The sequence below is a fragment of the Moschus berezovskii genome, chromosome 20, assembly GCF_049115385.1.
Source record: "Moschus berezovskii isolate FMDL1 chromosome 20, NW_MosBer_1.0, whole genome shotgun sequence".
NCBI lineage: Eukaryota > Metazoa > Chordata > Mammalia > Artiodactyla > Moschidae > Moschus > Moschus berezovskii.
This window is the reverse complement of record NC_142479.1, coordinates 26,174,802-26,195,533: the sequence shown is the minus strand read 5'-3', so window position 1 is coordinate 26,195,533 and position 20,732 is coordinate 26,174,802. Positions and strand designations below refer to the sequence as shown.

Here is a 20,732-nt window from a genome sequence, read left to right as displayed (position 1 = left end):
AGTGTCTCAATCCAGTCTTTTCTAACCATGAAGGTATCTGTGTGGAGCAGTGCCGAGAAGACCAGGATTGTGCGGCAGGAGAGAAGTGCGTCAGCAATGGCTGTGGCCACGTGTGCTCACCAGCCCTGCAAGCAAGTAAGGCTGAGAGCCCTGCATGATGTCCTGGTCCCATCAGAAATAAATGCTTTGTTCTGCCCAACTTTTCAACAATTGTTCAGTAGTAATTAGCTCTTGAGTATGATTTTGAACGCTTTCATCATAAAATATTTTTAAAAAGGAGACCTTTAGGACTCTTCCATCACGATCTCATTGCATTCTTAATTGTCAACTTTTTTCAGCCTGGGCACTTCTTTTTAAGAACAACTCTTCTTTTTATCCTCTCCCCCCAAATATATATTTATGGTTGCAAAACAAGACTCTACAGCTAAAACTACATAACCATATAAGTGACACCCACAATATCATCACCCAGAGAAACATCATTGTTAATCTTTCCACACTTACTCTCTGTCTGTGTATGGACATGTTAGTGATTGCACATTTTTTTACTCATTACGGTATTTTGAATGTCCCTAAGCAGATTTAAGTGTCACTTTTTATCTTGGGAAATTCTTCATGCAAAGCAGACACATTGTGGAATGAGAGGCCATGTACCCATCACCCAGTTTCAACCATTATCAACATATGGTCATCCTTATTTCAAATCTAATCCCACCCACCTTCCCTCATCCCCTGATATTTTCAAGAAAATTCTGGACATCATTTTATTACATATTATTTTTATATACATCTCTGAAAGAGATACATGAGGTTTGTCTTACCTTTCTTGGTTGCTATTTTATTTCCTGTTGCGAATATATTTATCAGATGTATAGTCACTGATTATATAGCCTATTTTATTTGTGTCTTCTATCGCTCCTTTTCCCTGTCTCTTACTGCATGCTTTGCATTTATAAAGCGTTGTGGGTTTTGTTCTGATAGTTACCTTATACCAAGACCCTAGAGTACTACCTTTTGCTATTGTCCAGTTGCTAAGTTGTGTCCAACTCTTTGCAACCCCATGGACTGCTCGTGCCAGGTTTGCTTGTTCTTCACTATCTCCCAGAGTTTACTCAAACTCCATTGAGTTGGTGATGCCATCCAACCATCTCATCCTCTGTACCCCCTTCTCCTCTTGCCCTCAATCTTTCCCAGACTCAGGGTCTTTTCTAATGAGTTGACTCTTCACATCGGGTACCCAAAGTGTTGGAACTTCAGCTTCAGCATCAGTCCTTCCAATGAATATTCAGGGTTGATTTCCTTTAGTATTGACTGGTGTGATCTTGCAGTCCATGGGACTCTCAAGAGTCTTCCCTTTGGTCCCCCTCTTTTTTTAATTATCATCTATAGGTTTCCTACTATGAGTTACACACATAATAAAATTAGCTAATTTCCTCCTTTCCTTCGTCTCCACTCTGCCCCCAGCAGCTGACGTTAAGCAATATCCTTTCATTTCCCCTGAATCAAGTTAAGTTACTTACCAAGCTTACTCTGCTTTTCATATGTTCTTTTCTTTGTCCTCCCTGATTTTTAATAGGTAGACTGTCACAGCATATAGCAATTTCATAGACTCTTTCCACAGACCACTACTGAATCTTCATTTTTCACGTGAAACACATACTTACTACAGAAAAGTCAGGAACTACAGAACAAATTGTGCTTCCCAAGTGGTACTAGTAGTAAAGAACCCACCCGCCAATGCAGGAGACATAAGAGATATAGGTTCAATCCCTGGATTGAATGGAGAATACAGTCCATAGGGTCGCAAAGAGTAGGACAACTTAACATGCCTGCACAGAACAAACTGATGAAAGACGTGCCTGTAATCTTATTATCCGGAGATAAACAGAGTTACATGTATATTCATATTCTTCCAAATATATATTCAGGGGGTATGGTGCCAAACAATCATGGCATCACCCTCCACAAATATATTTTTAAATTTTCCTTTATCTTTTAACACTCAGTAATATGTAGTGAATAGTTCACCACAAGCTTGGGCATGTGTTATACAACTTTATTTTTTTTAAGACTTCAAATCATTTTTATTGTAAATATACCACATTTTGTTTACTAATCCTTAATCAATGGACTTTTCAAATTCTCTAATACTTTTCTATCAAAGGATCCCCTTGGAACTAAATCTTTACATGTATAACTTGATTCTTTCCTTAGGAAACATTCCTAGAAGTGATATTGCTGACTCAAAGGGCATGTGTGTTTGCTTATTTTTTTAAATTCAAACATACTTGGCTAATTTTATTTTCTAAGGATGTATTGTTTAGGTCAAAAAGTTTCATGAACTTTAAAATGTTGCAGGTAGTTTAAGTTTTCACTGTTTGACAATGATAATAATTTCATATTAATTTATTGTTTTAAACTACACGCAATTTTAAAACAACATGAGTGATGTTTATGAAATACAATTCTTAGGGATTATTTCAATGATCCTTTGCAATGAGTTGGCATCCCAAAGAATAGGAAAAGAGGGGAAAACTCATATTTGGCAACCCCTCTGTGTCAGGTCTTTTCAAAGTTCATTCTTTTGTTTAATCTTGAGAACTTTAGGTATGAAAGATGTAGGTATTCATCTCACTTCCATTTTCCAGATGAGGAAACTTAATAATGAACCAAATATATTTTGTTCCTCTTTCTCATTTTACCGAGATTTGTGCCCACCCTCTTCTTTAAGTCACCTGGCTTACAATGCAGACAGTGACACCAAGGGGTGCCTTAACAGTGCCCCAGCTCCAGGAAGGGAGATGCCGGGGTGCCTGGCTTGGGAGCTAGGTCTGTAGTGTGAGCTACCGTGGCGCCATCTGCTGGCTGCCACTGACCATTGCATGACCTGCCCAGTCCTCCGTCCATGGGATTTTCTAGGCAAGGGTACTGGAGTGGGTTGCCATTTCCTTCTCCAAATCATAACACAGTACTGGCTAAAGGGGATAGGGTAGAAATGTCTGTAGACCTGCTTTTGCATTTTATCTTCATTACAACTTCAAGAAGTAAATCTTATTACCTGCATTTCAAGTGCTTGGATACTGGGCCTCAGGGAGATAATGTGCTCCTCCTATATCAGGCAGTTAAGGCAGCAGCAGTCTCTTCATACCCAATGCCAGAGTACTTCCCAAATGATCACACTGCGTCCCAAAGAAGTAACAAGGAAGGGACGTTATCCATGTGGCCTGTATTTTCCTCCATATTTAAACTATAAGGAAAAAACCCACCCTGCATCTTTGCATGAAGTGGCCACAAGTGTGTGTCCCTGGCGTGGCAGCTGCTGGCCACATTCTGACTCATTCTCAGAGCCATGCTGCCCGCTTAGGACATCTCCTTCCTGCTCAGATTTTGTCCTGTTCTCTGCAAGGTGAACTGGAGCAGCCGCCTCTGTCCCAGGGCAGATGTTTCCCCACGTCTGGCTGGCTGATGGGGCTTCCCCTGGGACTCCCCTCCTGACCCGCACAGCCCCTCTCTGCAGAGCTAGGACAGGAGGCCCTGGGGCTTCTGATGGGGAAGGCCGGTCCTGGAGCTGACATCACTGTCCCGGCTCACATGAGAACATGGCTGCTAGCTCCAGAGAGGCTTCGCAGCAGTAGAGGGTAATGAGGAGGCTCGCAGTCACACAGACCGCATTCAAACCCTGGCCCCTCCTTTTCCCAGCTCTGAGTTGGGAGCAAGTTACTCATCCTAAAACAAGGATAATAGTCCCTATCTCACAGGGTCATTCGAAGGATTAAATGCTGCTGCTGCTGCTAAGTTGCTTCAGTCGTGTCCGACTCTATGCGACCCCATAGATGGCAGCCCATCAGGCTCCCCCGTCCCTGGGATTCTCCAGGCAAGAACACTGGAGTGGGTTGCCATTTCCTTCTCCAATGCATGAAAGTGAAGAGTCAAAGTGAAGTCGCTCAGTGGTGTCCAACTCTTAGAGACCCCATGGACTGCAGCCTACCAGGCTCCTCCATCCATGGCATTTTCCAGGCAAGAGTACTGGAGTGGGGTGCCATTGCCTTCTCCGAGGATTAAATGAGATTGTGCTAAATATGTAGCCAGGTGCCTGGCACTTAGTCAGTGCTCAATAAATGGTAGCCCAGAAACAAGTGAAGGATCAGTGCCAGATATGCACCTTCCCCGAGGCTCCCTTGGTCGGGAGGGAGCATTAGCACAGACAGACATCCACTTGGCTTTTGGCTGAGCGAGTCAGGATGGATGGAAATCACCACTAGCTCAAAGGCCACCTTTGTGGGAATGAGTAAAAGGCCTTACAGTGGACAGAGTCCAGCGGGTGCTCAGTTTGGTGGCCAAATACCTTTATCCATATGGAAACATCGCCCTTCTCTCTGGGTGGAGGCAGTGCCCAGGTGGAAGGCTTCAGGATGCAGATGGGGTGGACTACAGTCCTGCTCTTCCGGTCACCAGACAGAATTGTGCAGTGCACAACCTGTGGAACCATACATGGCGGCCCTGGGTGGAGTGGGTGAGGGGGAAATCTGAGTGCCTTGATTCCTCATAGCATCTTTAAGTTGTCATGTCACACTCATTTCCTAGACATAGAAATTTGAGCTCAGAAAAGTTATGTGACCTCTTAACACATGGCAAAGCTGGTGCCCTCAACTTGAAAAACTCTGAATACTTTTCTATAGCCTCCCTGCAGGAGGAACTCTTCGTCATCATTTACCCACTTCTGTCTCATTCTTCATTTCCTCAAGGCACAGAACGCTGAACAGAAAGGACCCGCATCTGGTGTGGTGTGTTCTGTTCTTTTTTCTGAAAGTCCCAACTGGAGCAAGTGGGCCCTGTCCCAGTGGGATTTCCCCGTCTGGCTGGCTGCCTTCCTCCACAGCCCCCTCCCTTCCCTTAGCCAGGGTCCAAAGCGCCATCCTGAGAAGATCTTCTGATTGAAGCAGCTTTCTGCTCCTTCCATCCTGGATCGTGGGTGAACACAGATGTTAGTGCTACAGAGAGGTGGCAGCGGTAACAAGGAAGCTTCTTTTCAAATCTTTCTTTCGAAGCAGACTTCCCAGATTCTGTGTCTGCTTTTTTCTAGCTCTGGGGTCTTGTGGAAGTTACTCAAGCTCCCAGAGTCTCAGTTTCCGTACACTGAGATTAAGAAGGCCCATCTCCTAGTGATCCTGTGAAAAATAATGAGATCACGGATGTGAGTCACTTGCCTAGAACTGGTGCGATAACAAAGTGAAGGAGAAAAAGTGAAGTCCTCAGTCGTGTCTGACTCGTTGCGACCCCATGGACTGTAGCGTGCCAGGCTTCTCTGTCCACGGCATTTTCCTGGCAAGACTACTGGAGTGGGTTGCCAAGGGCTCACTAAATGGTAGAAAAAGACCCTGGCAGTGTGGGAGCCACACATGCGCCATTTCAGAGATGCCCTTCATCGAAAGGGGGCATCACTCTCATGTGATTATGAAAAACCAGGCTATCCGGAGTCCAGAAATCTCCAGTGAAATCCCAGCCTTGCCATGGGCCCTCCCCTGTTTTCACCTTGGTCTCTGTTCAGAGGACAATTAACAAGCCTTCAGTCCAACCTAGAGACCTGAACACTTTAAAGTGTTTGGATTCAAATGTTCAAAATCGCCCCATGAGCACAATGGAATTATGTAAAAAGTGTCAGGCAGTCTGCATGGTGGTTGATTACCCAGTTAACTCAGTGATGCTGTTAAACTGTTGAGTAATTTACTGAGTGCAGCAGTTTCCACGTGTGTTTGAAAACTGGCAGTGTCTACTATTTGACAATACTTGGTGTCTGGAAGGATTTACCAACCTCGTGCATTAACTGATTCCTTGACAGATACATAGTCACTGTGGGAAGAAACATCAAATTCTGAGTTCCTGCTATTTTCCAGGCATGTTCTGAGATTGTTGCTTTTAAATCTCGGAAGTAAAGTAGTAACAGATATTGTTATACATACAAGGGAACCAAGGCTTACAGTAGTGAAAAGACTTACCTGTAGCCACATAGACAATGAGAGAGAACCTGGCTCTGTCTGTGAACCATACTGAAATGAGCACAAGCCCTCTATTGTGGCCTCCAAATTAGCATATATCCTATTCACTTGTATAAAGTATCCTATCATGCATGACATATGTGCTGTGCTATGCTTAGTCACTCAGTTGTGTCTGATTCTTCGCAACTGTAGACCGCCAGGCTCCTCTGTCTGCAGGGATTCTCCAGGCAAGAATACTGGAGTGTGTTGCCCTGCCCTCCTCCAGGGGATCTTCCCAACCCAGGGATCAAACTCACATTGCAGGCAGATTCTTTACCATCTGAGCCACCAGGGAAGCCCTGCATGAACATATGTCTTTTACAATTTAACATGAGTTGTGGATATTTTCCCGTGTCCACCCAGACAGATTCCATAATTTTAGGGTTATAGCGACGAGTTGACTCTCTGGAAAAGACTCTGATGCTGGGAGGGATTGGGGCTGGGAGGAGACGGGGACGACAGAGAATGAGATGGCTGGATGGCATCACCAACTCGATGGACATGAGTTTGAGTGAACTCCGGGAGTTGGTGTTGGACAGGGAGGCCTGGTGTGCTGCGGTTCATGGGGTCGCAAAGAGTCGAACACGACTGAGCAACTGAACTGAACTGATGACTAGTGAATACATTTACTTTAATTCATTTAACCAGTTCCCATTTGATGGTCGTTTTATTTGCTTGACATTTTTTTGCTGTTGCCCAGGATGGTATAATGAACGTGATTTTATAGTTTTGTCCATCAGTGGAAATGTTTCCTGTAGAATACGTTTCTTAGGAGTGAAACAAAAAGGTCAAGTTTATGTTTGTTTCCATGAATATTTTCTCCCTTTCTCCTCCTCTTTCTCCCTCCCTCTCTCTCTGCCTCCCCACTCTCTCCTTCCTTTCTGATGCCCCCTACCTTACCCTCTCTTCCTCATTGACCATAAGGACTTTCCTATTTTCTATGGGATGAGAATTCACATAACCTCCAGCGTCTTCTTTCTGCTCAGATTTCTAAGCCTTGTATAAGTAAAGAGGCGCTTCTGAAATTTAGAAAATCGTTTCTCTCTCAGCAGAGCCTGTTGTCTAATTCAACAAAGCCTAATTCAAAGCTCACTGCCAAACCCCGGCCTTTTTATTTCAGGCTGGTGTGCCTTCCCCACAAAGCAGAGGTTGCCACTGACTCGATGAGGTGGTGGTTGTGGGTGGGGATTGGAAAGCCAGAAACTAGGAAGAATCAGGAACGAAAAGATACATGGGAGCAGCATCTCTGAATAATATCATCTCCGTTAGGTCGTGTACACTGTGAAAGCAGTCTTTAAGCTGTAAAATTCTGTATAGATTGTGAACTTTTTTGCCATAGTAGACATTTTGTAAATTACATAATTTGTTAAAGTGATAAAATGCAGATGCTGCCTCTTAAGAAGGGTTCCATTTATTCTCTGCTGCAGCCCTTCCTAGCACCTACTTCTGAGACTGAAGTTTTTGATGCATCTTCTCTCGCAGGCATCTGTGAGTCCCAGTGCTTCAGAGATCAGGACTGTGGAGCTGGAAGACGGTGCGTCAGCAAAGGCTGTAACCGGGTCTGCTCCCCCACACTGGAAGAATCAATAGGTAAGACAAAGAGCCCTGCCTGGATCCCTCACCAGGTGTGCCAGGCTAGCCCTGCCTGGCCTTTTCAAAACTGTGCTGCTGACAGAAACCCATCAATGTTCTTGGGGCCCCTTCCTCCACTCTTGCCCTTATAGGGGGAAAACATGTCAGAGGGCCAGGTGCCCAGCATCTCATCAATAAAGATCCCTTAAAAAGACCCTTAATCATTTCCTTTTTTTTTTTTATAAGTCATACTCGTTATATAAAAATCAGAAACTAATTATGAGCCTATATATATGTGTATGCATATATACATATACACTATGATTATGATATAATTGTTTTACATATGTATATATGGTATGCTTTTATGACTTCCCTGGTGTCTCAGTGGTAAAGAGTCTGCCTCCCAATGCAGAATACACAGGTTTGATCCCTGGTCTGGGAGAAACCCCTGGAGAAGGAAATGGCAGCCCACTCCACTATTCTTACCTGGGAAATCCCAGGACAGAGGAGCCTGGCGGGCTACAGTCCATGGAGTCAAAAAGAGTTGGACATGACTTAGTGACTGAACAATTGATAGCTTATGGTGAACGGTGTAGGATCTGTGGCGTCCATAGAAGAGAATTTTGATCCAGGGCCAGAGACAAGGCTTGATCACTCAGCTTTTGTGTAGCAGAGCTTTATTACAGTGAAAAAGTGATAGGGAACGCTTCTGACATAGACATCAGAAGCAGGTAGAGAGTGTCCCGCTTACTAGTTTGAGTGGGGCTTTATATACTTTTTTTGCATTGGTTACTAACAATAGAAAGGTCTTACCAAACTCACTCCCACAGTAGGCATCTTAAGAGAACAGGATCAGTCAGAAGGTTTTTGTTAAGAAGGAGAAACACGTCCTCAGGCAAGATACATTGTTTTATATAATCATCAGTACAGAGCTTAAGAAAAAACATACCGTTGGGCTTCCCTAGGGGCTCAGAGGTTAAAGCATCTGCCTCCAATGCGGGAGACCCAGGTTCGATCCCTGGGTTCGGAAGATCCCCTGGAGAAGGAAATGGCAACCCACTCCAGTACTCTTGCCTGGAGAATCCCACGGATGGAGGAGCCTGGTAGGCTACAGTCCATGGGGTCGCAAAGAGTCGGACACGACTGAGTGACTTCACTTCTTCTTCTTCTTCTTGACCAAGATGTGCTTGTGTGTTGTGTAACCATTCAGTTCAGTTGCTCAGTCGTGTCCGACTCTTTGCAACCCATTGGACTAGAGCACGCCAGGCCTCTCTGTCCATCACCAACTCCCGGAGTTTACTCAAACTCATGTCCATCAAGTCATGTCTATCTCATCCTCTGTCGTCCCCTTTTCCTCCTGCCCTCAATCTTTCCCAGCATCAGGGTCTTTTCAAATGAGTCAGCTCTTCGTATCAGGTGGCCAAAGTATTGGAGTTTCAACTTCAACTTCAGTCCTTCCAATGAACACTTAGGACTGATCTCCTTTAGGATGGACTGGTTGGATCTCCTTGAAGTCCAAAAGACTCTCAAGAGTCTTCTCCAACACCACAGTTCAAAAGCATCAATTCTTTGGCACTCAGTTTTCTTTATGGTCCAACTCTCACATCCATAATGACTATTGGAAAAACTATAGCTTTGACTAGACAGACCTTTGTTGGCAAAGTAAAGTCTCTGCTTTTTAATAGGCTGCCTAAATTGGTCATAACTTTTCTTCCAAGGAACAAGCACCTTTTAATTTCATGGCTGCAGTCACCATCTGCAGTGATTTTGGAACCCCCCAAAAGACCATTAGCTCTGGGCTTAATGAAAGTTAGTCTTAGGAGAAATAGAGGAGAAATAAGGAGGTTATTTATTAATAAGGTTATTAATAAAAGGAGAAATCTTAGAGGTTAAGCAAAAACAACTTATGTGATTAAGACACAGAAATGTAAAAAAAAAAAGTTTGTCCTTTTCTCCTCCTGGAGAGCCCCAAACTCCTTATCAATCTACCTAAGAATAAGCTCTCTCACAATTCTTATATAATCATAATATTTTGACTGCCTAGAAAATAATGAACATTTCTACAGCATTATACTTATTATTTACATTTATTAAATATTAATAATATTTATCCTTATTATTATGGGAAGAGGGGCTCAGAGGTTAAAGCGTCTGCCTCCAATGTGGGAGACCCGGGTTCAATCCCTGGGTTCGGAAGATCCTTGGAGAAGGAAATGGCAACCCACTCCAGTACTCTTGCCTGGAGAATCCCACGGATGGAGGAGCCTGGTAGGCTACAGTCCATGGGGTCGCAAAGAGTCGGACACGACTGAGCAACTTCACTTCCCTTCAGTTCACCATTATTATATTTTTAACCCCCAAAAGTCACCCCATACTTTTCTGTCACTTAAGTTTTATGGGAACATCTTTCACTGTCAACACTTAATATAGTTAATTTTACTTTATTTCACATATTTAATTATTAAATTTAACAAATTTATTTATTTAACTAAATTTACTCTATCCCACCATATAAGATATACTATATCACCTCACGGAGAAGGCAATGGCAAGCCACTCCAGTACTCTTGCCTAGAAAATCCCATGGATGGAGGAGCCTGGTAGGCTGCAGTCCGTGGGGTCGCTAAGGGTCGGACACGACTGAGCGACTTCACTTTCACTTTTCACTTTCACACATTGGAGAAGGAAATGGCAACCCACTCCAGTGTTCTTGCCTGGAGAATCCCAGGGACGGGGGAGCCTGGTGGGCTTCCGTCTATGGGGTCACACAGAGTCGGACACGACTGAAGTGACTTAGCAGCAGCAGCAGCAGCATATCACCTCAGTAAATCACCTTCTAGTGAACATTTCAGGTGGGATTTTGTTTACTGTTGCTATTCTAAGCAATACTTCAATGCTGGTTCTTCTCACTAGATTTTACATATCTCCTTATTATGCTGGATGAAGAAACTGAAGTTTCTTGGGTCTAAGTGACCATAAATTGCTCATGGTTATAAAACCAGTGAGTGGCTGAGTCAGGATTGACCCCAGGTCTGTTCTTGGCATAGATGGAAGCGGAAGGCAAGGCTCCAGAAACTTCAAATTCTACCTCTGCAGCTCACCAATGTGGGGTTCAGGGCAAGTTACTGAATTTCAAGTTCCTCTGCTGTGATATGGGTCAACACCTATGTCAGAGGATATGGTGATGGCTCAATGAGCTAATGTAGATCTGTATTTGGTCCTGACCACAGCACGTACTTTCTTAAAAAATTAACAGTAGGGAAAAGAATGGCGTAACAGGAAACACTGTAAGTAAGGCAACCCCTTATGCAACTAGGAATTTATTTCAAAATGTTGTTCTGGGGGCCCTGGGGAAAGGCATGTAATTAAAAAAATTCATTGCTTTATTTATTTTATTTTTGACAGCACTGGGTCTTCTTTGCTTTGCATGGGTTTTCTCTAGCTGTGGTGTGTGGGCTTCTCATTGTCGTGGCTTCTCTTGTTGCAGAGCAGGGGCTCTCAGTGCTCAGGCTTCAGTAGTTGCAGCACGCCAGTGCATTAGCTGTCACTCTTGGGCTCTAGCACACAGACCCAGCAGTTGTGGTGCATGGGCTTCCTTGTTTCATGGCATGTGGGACCTTCCCCCACCAGTGATAAGAACACATATCTCATGCATTGACAGGCGGACGCCCGTCCACTGCACCGCCAGAGAAGTCCGTATGTAATATTTTATTACCCTCAGTTCCACATCAAGGAAACCCAGAAAATGATATCTCGGTTACTGCATTGTGTGAGGACTAAATGAAATATATGACTTTATACAGTATTGTCAGCCTTTTACAAGAAAATGGTAAGCAATTCAGCCAGCAAAATCAAGTTTTTTTGAGAATTAGCAGAGGACTTAGAATTGGAGACAAGAAAAATGTGGTAAACTAGAGGCAAGTCAGGAGAGCAAAGCAGAGCAGCACTTTTATAGAGCACAGGAGAAAGTTGGGAAGGGTTGTTTTGAACAGTTCATCGGAGGAAAGTGAAACTCCGAAGTGGTGGTGGCTTCTCATTGGCTGCAGGCAAGGGCGGCTCCCAATTGTCAGCCAACGGGAAATCTTCCTCTTTCCTGCTGGAGAACACAAGCTGCCTTGAGTGGTATCTGTGTGCGAGCCCTCCCTTCGTGGTCTCCTCACTCTATTTGTTTTCTGAACTTTTTATTTTGTATTAGAATATAGCTGATTGGAATCCCAGGTGGCTCAAACAGTAAAGAATCTGCCTGCAATCCGGGAGACCTGGGTTCGATCCCTGGGTTGGGAAGATCTCTGAAGGAGGCCATGGCAACCCACTCCAGTATTCTTACCTGGAGAATTCCACAGACAGAGGAGCCTGGAGAACTATAGTCTGTGGAGTTGCAAAGAGTCAGACAGGACAGAGCAACTAACACAACACAATAGCTGATTAGCAATGCTAAAGCTGAAACTGCAATACTTTGGCCACCTCATGCGACGAGTTGACTCACTGGAAAAGACTCTGATGCTGGGAGGGATTGGGGGCGGGAGGAGAAGGGGACGACCGAGAATGAGATGGCTGGATGGCATCACCGACTCGATGGACATGAGTTTGAGTGAACTCCGGGAGTTGGTGATGGACAGGGAGGCCTGGCGTGCTGTGATTCATGGGGTCGTGGAGAGTCGGACACGACTGAGCGACTGAACTGAACTGAACTGAACTGAATATTACAGTAGGCAGCAAAGAGACTCAGCCACACGTATGCATGTATCCATTCTCCCCCAAACTCTCCTCCCATGCCCACTCTGATTTTGAGTTAGGTTTCCTTAACGCATTTTCACAGTATAAACTTCTGGCAAAGCATATGTGCTCAGATAACCAGTGACTCCTTGCATGGGGCCACCCTGTGCCTGAACTCATGGAAGCTGGGACAAGCAAAAAGAATCTTAGTGTCCACTCCACCGACACCTTTTATCCCTCTAAACAAGGCTAATTTAATTCGGGTCACCCAGAAGAGGGAAATGGAATAAAAATTGGAAAGGAACAGGTGAGACTCAGCTTTGACACATAGTCTGCTGGCTGTGGATCAGTCTCTACTCTCAGATGACTTTCTTTGTGTAAGAAACTCCACATCACAAATGACAAATCTATCCTGGAGAAGAAATAGATGCTACAGGAAGCTGGTGAGAGCACACAGACTCAACTTGCAGCGCTTTCGCAGGGATTACTTGCTCTTCTCTTCCTTTAATGGGAAAGCTCTGGAAATCTTACAGGAGATGAGCTCATTTATGGAACAGTCCCACCAGACCAGAGAATTAAGGTGTGCAAGGTTAGACCATCCTTGAGACAGGAGCCAGGAGCTGGAAACGTGGGACCTGAACTCTCCTCCCGTCAGGCCTGGGGGCCTCTGACCAGAACCCCAAGCCAAGGTCTCCCAGCCAAACTCACTGGTGGTGAGCTGGTGCCCACATCAGCTTGGTTTCTCAAAGCCACAGGGGTGCCAGTCTCACTGTTGATCAGAGATGTCCATTTCCCTGCAGGCTGCCGGGACTTGACATTTCCTCCTCTTGCCCTCTACTTCTGGGACCCCATTCCCCATCCCCTAAAAAGGCTCTGGTTGCACATTCCCTTTAATTTGGCTCACTCTTTCAGGGCATCCTACCCCGTACCCCACCCCACCCCCACCCCTGCCGCCATCTCCCTAGCAACCATTCTGCTCAATTCTCTGCGCAGCGGCATCAGAAGAAAATTTGAGAGGTCCCTTAACAAGTTATATCCCCAATTTTTCCCCACTTTGCCCTCAAGCAAGATCCTTAGATCAAACCTTTGTTCCTCTGAGTGATTTTCTTTCTTTTTTTAAATTATTTTTTAGAAGATTATTTTAAATAATCAGTCTTTATTGAATTTGTTATAACATTGCTTCTGTTTTATGTTGGGGTTTTTTTGGCCAGAAGGTATGTGGGATCTTAGTTCCTTGACCAGGGATCAAACCCGTGTCTCTTTCATCTCCTGCATTGGCAGGAGGATTCTTTACCACTGAGCCATGTGACTCTAGAAGCACAAGCAGCAAATTCAGCCAAGTCGCTTAAAGAGGAGGCTTTCCTTTGAACCAAAAGGCCACTGGTTACAGTGACCTCCATCCTGTTCTCCACAGTGGCTGTACTAATTTACATTCCCACCAACTCACTGATCCTTTTCTGATGTTAGGAATCTGTGTGCAACACTGCCAAGGAAACTGGGACTGTGGGGCTGGAGAACGATGTATCAGGAAGGGATGCAGTCGTGTCTGCTCTCCAGTCCGCACATCAGGTAAAAACACTAGCCCTGCCCAGGTCCCCAAACCCCACACAACCCAGGGAGATACTGTGTGCTTAGCTCTGCCCCAACTTCCCTCCTTAGATGGTTAATTCCCACCGTCTCCACATTCAGGCTTGTCCTTCCGGAGGGAAAAGCATGTCACAGAGCTGTGTCCTAACTTTTTGAAACTCCTTCTTTTATTTTGTTATACAACTTATAATGTTTGTTATAAAAAAAAACTCAGAAATACTACTAATTAGAAAGATAAATGATCCACGATCCCATTACTCAGATAACCATGTTAGCATTTACAGTAAAAGCTTCCATATTTCATACGCACACATTTTATTTTTTCATATTTCACAGGGAACAGATGTTGATTTTTGTGGTTACTGCATGCCTGGAACTGTGCTGAGTGCTGGGAGATAGCAAAGCGGAGATCTGCCTCTTTAAAGATCTCATAGTAGCAGAGACAGACATACAAACAAACCAACAAAAATCCAGGATATATGATTTTTACAAATATGGCGTCATAGACCATCCCTAATCAATAAACACAATTCTATCACACATTTTTAAAAGCTTCATTGTTTCCCAGTATGTGGATATGCCTTATTTCCATGTCCTCTTCTACTATTGAAGAATCAGATAATCTATCGTTTTGAGTTATTTTTTTAATAACAAATACAAGATGAATGTCCTTGAGTTAAATCACATTTCATAGGATAAATTCCTAAACATGGAATGACCAAATTACATTTGAAAGCTTTTGATATACATTGCTAAATTGCCTAATGAAGACATCTTTCAATACCAAAAATATGTATAGTCTCATGCCACGTATTTGTAATTTAATAGACAAACATCTCCTTGCATTGTGTGTGTACATCTGTGCATTATTGGTGTGTTTGCCTTTATATTTGCGCAGAGAAGATTCCAGAAGGAGCTACAGGAAATAGGAGATATTTCCTGGGAAATGGGCTGAACAGTTTGGGGGAAAGAGAGACTTCCTTTTTACTTTATATGGTTGAGTACTTTTTGTTTTAAAACTTTTGAAATATACTACTTTCATGATCATGCAAAATATGTAGATAGCTTGTCTATATTTTTTGAATTGAATAAAAGTTTAAAACAAGCAAACCTTCTCACAGCCCTCCCCTGCTATCCTGCCAGGCTTAACAGTTTTCCGCTGGATTTTCTTTAGGGACAGGTATCTGCTTGGACCAATGCCAAGGACACCGGGACTGTCCGGCAGGAAGTCAGTGTGTCAGCAATGGATGTGGCCATGTCTGCTCACCCACCCAGGACCGGCGAGGTAAGAGCTGCAAGGCTTCCACGTCCCTGACCCACTGAATGCTCAGCCCTGCTAGGACAATGGCTCTCAGATCCACTGCACACAGAGAGAGGAGGCTGCTATGGTGGGGCCAAAAGAGCCTCTGACAGAGTAGGAAAAGATGCCCCGTCTCCCAAGTCTAGAAGACCATGAAGACAGATTGATAATATCTTGCTTTAGAAGTATTTGAAAACTTGAAAAGGCTGGAAATACTCTTAAAACAAAAGTAAATAACGTTCGGGTACCAAATTATTCTTCCACAAGGGCTGGAAAGAACACGGTTATGAACAAGTTAGCTGAAGTCTCACACCCAAACACACCAGTGTGACACTCAGGTCCATTCATTCAGTTCACCAGTATGTACACCTGCCTAGGCTAATCCTCTCGTCTCTTTTTTTTTTTTTAACATTTTTCCATATTTGCTTCATATCTTTATTTTTTTTCTTTTTTTTTTAATTTTTTTTTATTTTACAATATTATATTGGTTGGTTTTGCCATACATTGACATGAATTCGCCCCAGGTGTACATGAGTTCCCCCTCCTGAACCCCCCTCTCACCTCCCTCCTCCCTTTATCCTCCCTCTGGGTCATCCCCACACACCAGCCCTGAGTATCCTGTAACATGCATTGACCCTGAACTGCTGATTCATTTCACATATGACAACATACATGTTTCAATGTCATTCTCTCAAATCATCCCACCCTCACCCTCTCCCACTAGATAAACACGTCAAAGACACTTGAAACCACTTGAACAAGTATCTTTTTTCCCATTCCATTCTTCCCTTTCCAGAGGTCATAATGAACTTGATTTGGTCTTCAATCTCTTCTTGCTTGTTTTTATAAGTTTATACATATGTGATTTCATAAGTGTGATAGAGTTACACATACTGTTATATAAATATTATCAGTTCAGTTCAGTTCAGTTGCTCAGTCGTGTCTGACTCTTTGCAACCCCATGATATCACATGTATTATTCTGCAACTTGTGATATTTCTCAATATGGCTATTTTAATATTTTTCTATTTTAATACATCTTGATGGCTAAAGCTTATCATAAACTACTCTGTGCATTGTCCCATTTACCTCACGTTCTAGGCTGATACTTGCCAGCAGTGGCGGGCAGGTGCTCTTTCCCCATAGGATCTTCAATTCCCTTATTTTCTTAAGGCTAGGGTTGAGCATTGCTGCTGTAATTTTTGGTGGGTGCATCAAAGTGGCCTGAGAGGGACTTCCCTGGTGGTCCAGTGGTTAAGACTCTGAGCTTCCCATGCAGGGGTTTGCGGGTTCAACCACTGGTTGGGGAAATAAGATCCCACATGCTATGCAGTGCAACCAACCAACAAAGTGGCCTGGGAACTAGGGAGACTATAGTGTTAAGACTGCATGTGTAATCCAAAGAACAGCTTGTTAACACACCTCTCCATTGTCTCAGGCTCAAGGACCACACTTGGATGTTTTTTAGGGGGTGTGTGTGTGATGGAGGAGTATGTAAGGGAATCTCACAGATCAGGAGGTCTCTGCCCAACACGGAGCAGAGAATTGTCGACCCTCATTTCACCTGATGCACAAGAGTAATATCCAGCCTGCATTTTCCATGCCCCTAACTCAGTATTGTCGGAGAAGGCAATGGCACCCCACTCCAGTACTCTTGCCTGGACAATCCCATGGATGGAGAAGCCTGGTGGGCTGCAGTCCATGGGGTCACTAAGAGTCGGGCATGACTGAGCGACTTCACTTTCACTTTTCAATTTCATGCATTGGAGAAGGAAATAGTAACCCACTCCAGTGTTCTTGCCTGGAGAATCCCGGGGACGGGGGAGCCTGGTGGGCTGCCATCTATAGGGTCGCACAGAGTCGGACACGACTGAAGCGACTTAGCAGCAGCAGCAGCAACTCAATACTGTAGACTGTTTTGGGGGATGATATACAGAAGAGTTTCTCCAATACCTACATGTGTAAGAATAGCCTGGGTGGAAGGCTTGCTGCTGCTAAGTCACTTCAGTCAGGTCTGACTCTGTGTGACCCCATAGACGGCAGCCCACCAGGCTCCCCCGTCCCTGGGATTCTCCAGGCAAGAACACTGGAGTGGGTTGCCATTTCCTTCTCCAATGTGTGAAAGTGAAGTCGCTCAGTTGTGTCCGACCCCTAGTGACCCCATGGACTGCAGCCCACCAGGCTCCTCCATCCATGGGATTTTCCAGGCAAGAGTACTGGAGTGGCTTGCCATTGCCTTCTCCGGGTGGAAGGCTTATTAAATCCAGATTGCTCTGCCCCAACCCTAGAGTTTCAGTAGGTCTGGGGTGGCGCCCAAGAATCAAATTTCTAACAAGCTCCTAGGGAATGCTGATCCTGCCGGCCATGGGACCCAGTTTGAGTAGCACTGGATACTGGACTGGGGATCTTAGTTCCCCGACCAAGGATTGAAACCAGGCCATGGCAGTGAGAGTTCCGAGTCCTGACCACTGGACTGCCAGGGAGCTCCCTTTTAAAAACTTGAAACCTGGCCTTTTGTCTTTCATCTGCTATTTCTTTCCAAATACAGTCATCAGAACCCTGTACTAGAATGATGCTGCTGATGGTCGGATGATTTTTCTCACTGTGGGACTCAGTGTTCATTGGCACCTGAAGGCGTGTAGAATTGGTGGGAAGCTGGCACTGTGATCTGGGACTTAATTATCTAGTTTCAACTGGAACAAAAAGAAGGTGGTTAGTGGCAAGGCTCTCTCCTCTTCTCCCAAGATGCTATAGCGGTTGGTCATCAGTGTGTTTTCCCATAGACAAAGCAGTCCTGTGTGCCTCCAAAGTTGAGAAAGGGGGATGACTGGGGACATCAAGAAGGGAAGAGGCTAGAGGTCCCTCAGGAAGTGAAACTCTTAAGCTCTCTATCTCTCAGCACTGGGTCCCATTCCCTTCTATAGAGCCAGCTTGGGTTATGGAAAGTCTGTTTTGTCTTTCAGCAGAACAGAGACCTGGAACGTGTCCAAGAGTGCCAGAAGGAATGGTTGGAACTTGTGCTGAAAGCTGCACAGGAGATGGATCCTGTCCCCCGGGCCAAAAATGCTGCAGCAATGGTTGTGGAAAATCTTGCCAGGTCCCTGTGAGTAGAGCGGAGCTACTTACAGGGAGGCTGAGTCCCTGCTGGCCTTTGCCAGTCCAGAAGGGACTCCAGCTACCCCTCTGCTAGTGTCTGGGTGGCATGTATAGAAAGCTGGTTGGTAGCAAAGAGCAGGAATTTCTGGAAAGTAACATAATTATATTTTTGTTTTAGGATCTGGACCTCACTGTCCGTTCGGATGATAAATGAACCTTGGCCTCCTTCAGTAATTGTTTCCAAATGTCATCTTTATTCTGAGATCTGTGCTTTCTTGCTGTCTTTTCCAGAACCCCAGGATCACAGGATGTGGATCCAAAATAACTCAGTTTTAAGTGTTGAATTCTGGCAATTGTTTGATGGTTCATGGCATGACTGCTTCTAAAATTATGTTTTTTCTGAATAAAATGATTTCTATGGCATTATCCAACCTGAGTCATTCTTTCTATGTAAGATTTCTAATTCACTTACGTTAGGACCTCCACTGCAAACGAGTATTTAACCCCAATCCACGGACCTTCTCTCTTCTTCATTATCCATCACAATTCATGATCTGTTTCCTCCTCATCCTTTTTCCTGGGACCAGCCCAGGCACTCAAAACTGCCTGGATATCTATCCACACATCCCCCCCAGGAAATTCCCTCTCCCGACCACCAAGATGACAATGTCACACTTCTTTCTTCAAACACCCATGTCATCGACCTCTCACTCCAACCTCCACCATTCCAGTCTCACCATCTTTCCCACCACATATTCCATTAAGAAAAGAGCTGTGGGACTTTGTTGGTGATCTGGTGGTTAAGAATCTGCCTTCTAATGTGAGGGATATGGGTTCAATTCCTGCTCAGAGAACTAAGGTCCCACATGCCAGTCTGGAGCTTACGTGCCTAAACTAGAGAGACGCCCACCAGCCGCAACAAAGACCCAAGAGCCATGATGAAGGCCTGATGGAGCCAAAAATAAATCAATAATTTTTAGAAAGAAAAAAGTGGCAAGTTTGCCACTTGTAATAGAAATTCCCTCCTTTTCTTATCCCTGTATATTTGTACACATTTACTCTGCTTTATGGAGAAGGCAGTGGCACCCCACTCCAGTACTCTTGCCTGGAAAATCCCACGGATGGAGGAGCTTGGTAGGTTGCAGTCCATGGGGTCACTAAGAGTCGGACACAACTAAGCGACTTCACTTTCAATTTTCACTTTCCACTTTCATGCATTGGAGAAGGAAATGGCAACCCACTCCAGTATTCTTGCCTGGAGAATCCCAGGGACGGGGGAGCCTGGTGGGCTGCCGTCTATGGGGTCGCACAGAGTCGGACACAACTGAAGTGACTTAGCAGCAGCAGCACTCTGCTGTATGGGTTCCCTGCTTTCCTGGTGGCTCAGTGGTAAAGAACCTGCCTGCCAAGCACGAGACGGGGGTCTGATCCCTGGGTCAGGAAGATCCTCTGGAGAAAGAAGTGGCAACCCACTCCAGTATTCTTGCCCGGAGAATCCCATGGACAGAGGAGCCTGGCGGTTATAGTCCACGATGTCGCAAAGAGTCAGTCATGACTAATGCTTAACTTGCCTCCTCATACAGTCTGGATAACACCCCTTTTTATCCATCAAAGACTTCTCTAATTGTTATCTCCAGTGGGTAGAAGTCTCCCTTGCTACTGAATCTCTCTACTTGTCACAAAACTTTGCCTTGATTTCCTTTTTTTTTTTTTTTGAGATTTTTTTTAAAAGGTTTTTTGATGTGGACCCTTTTTTATTTTTATTTTTTTTTAATTTTTTTATTTTTTATTGGAGGCTAATTACTTTACAATAATACATTGGTTGGTTTTGCCATACATTGACACGAATCCGCCCCGGGTGTACATGTGTTCCCCTTCTTGAACCCCCCTCCCACCTCCCTCCTCCCCATATCCTCCCTCCAGGTCATCCCCATGCACCAGCCCCAAGCATCCTGTATCATGCGTCAAACCTGGACTGGTGATTCATTTCACATATGATAATATACAAGCTTCAATGCCATTCTCCCAAATCATTCCAGCTTCACCCTCTCCCGCAGAGTCCCAAAGACTGTTCTATACACCTATGTCCCTTTTGTTGTCTTGTATACAGGGTTAAGGTTACCATCTTTCTAAATTCCATATATATGCGTTAGTATACTGTATTGATGTTTTTCTTTCTGGCTTACTTGTTTTAAAGTCTTTATTGAATTGGTTACAATATTGCTTCTGTTTTATGGCTTGGTTTTTTGGCCCCAAGGCATGTTGGATCTTAGTTCCCTGACCAGGGATCCACAATGTACCACCTGCATTGGAGGCAAAATCTTAACCACTGGACCACCAGAGAGGCCCTATGACTCCATATTTCAATCCAGCTACCATCCACCCCGCAGATGAAATCCCAGCTACCATTGTCTATGTTTACT

General features: G+C 44.5%; 1 protein-coding gene across 2 annotated transcripts in view; it reads left to right on the top strand.

The window, feature by feature from the left end:
* Positions 1-18,721, top strand: part of LOC129536380 (uncharacterized) — a 29,914-nt gene extending 11,193 nt beyond the window's left edge. The window contains exons 4-9 of one of the 2 annotated variants that reach the window (XM_088828440.1): positions 34-135; positions 7,518-7,625; positions 13,794-13,895; positions 15,088-15,198; positions 18,180-18,316; positions 18,488-18,721. In XM_088828440.1, coding sequence (XP_088684566.1) covers positions 34-135; positions 7,518-7,625; positions 13,794-13,895; positions 15,088-15,198; positions 18,180-18,316; positions 18,488-18,523 — 596 coding nt within the window. In that variant the 3' untranslated portion in view covers positions 18,524-18,721. Of the gene's footprint in view, positions 1-33; positions 136-7,517; positions 7,626-13,793; positions 13,896-15,087; positions 15,199-18,176; positions 18,317-18,487 lie in introns of both variants that reach the window. The other variant, XM_055395249.2, reaches the window with a different exon arrangement.
* The last annotated feature ends 2,011 nt before the right edge of the window (positions 18,722-20,732 follow it).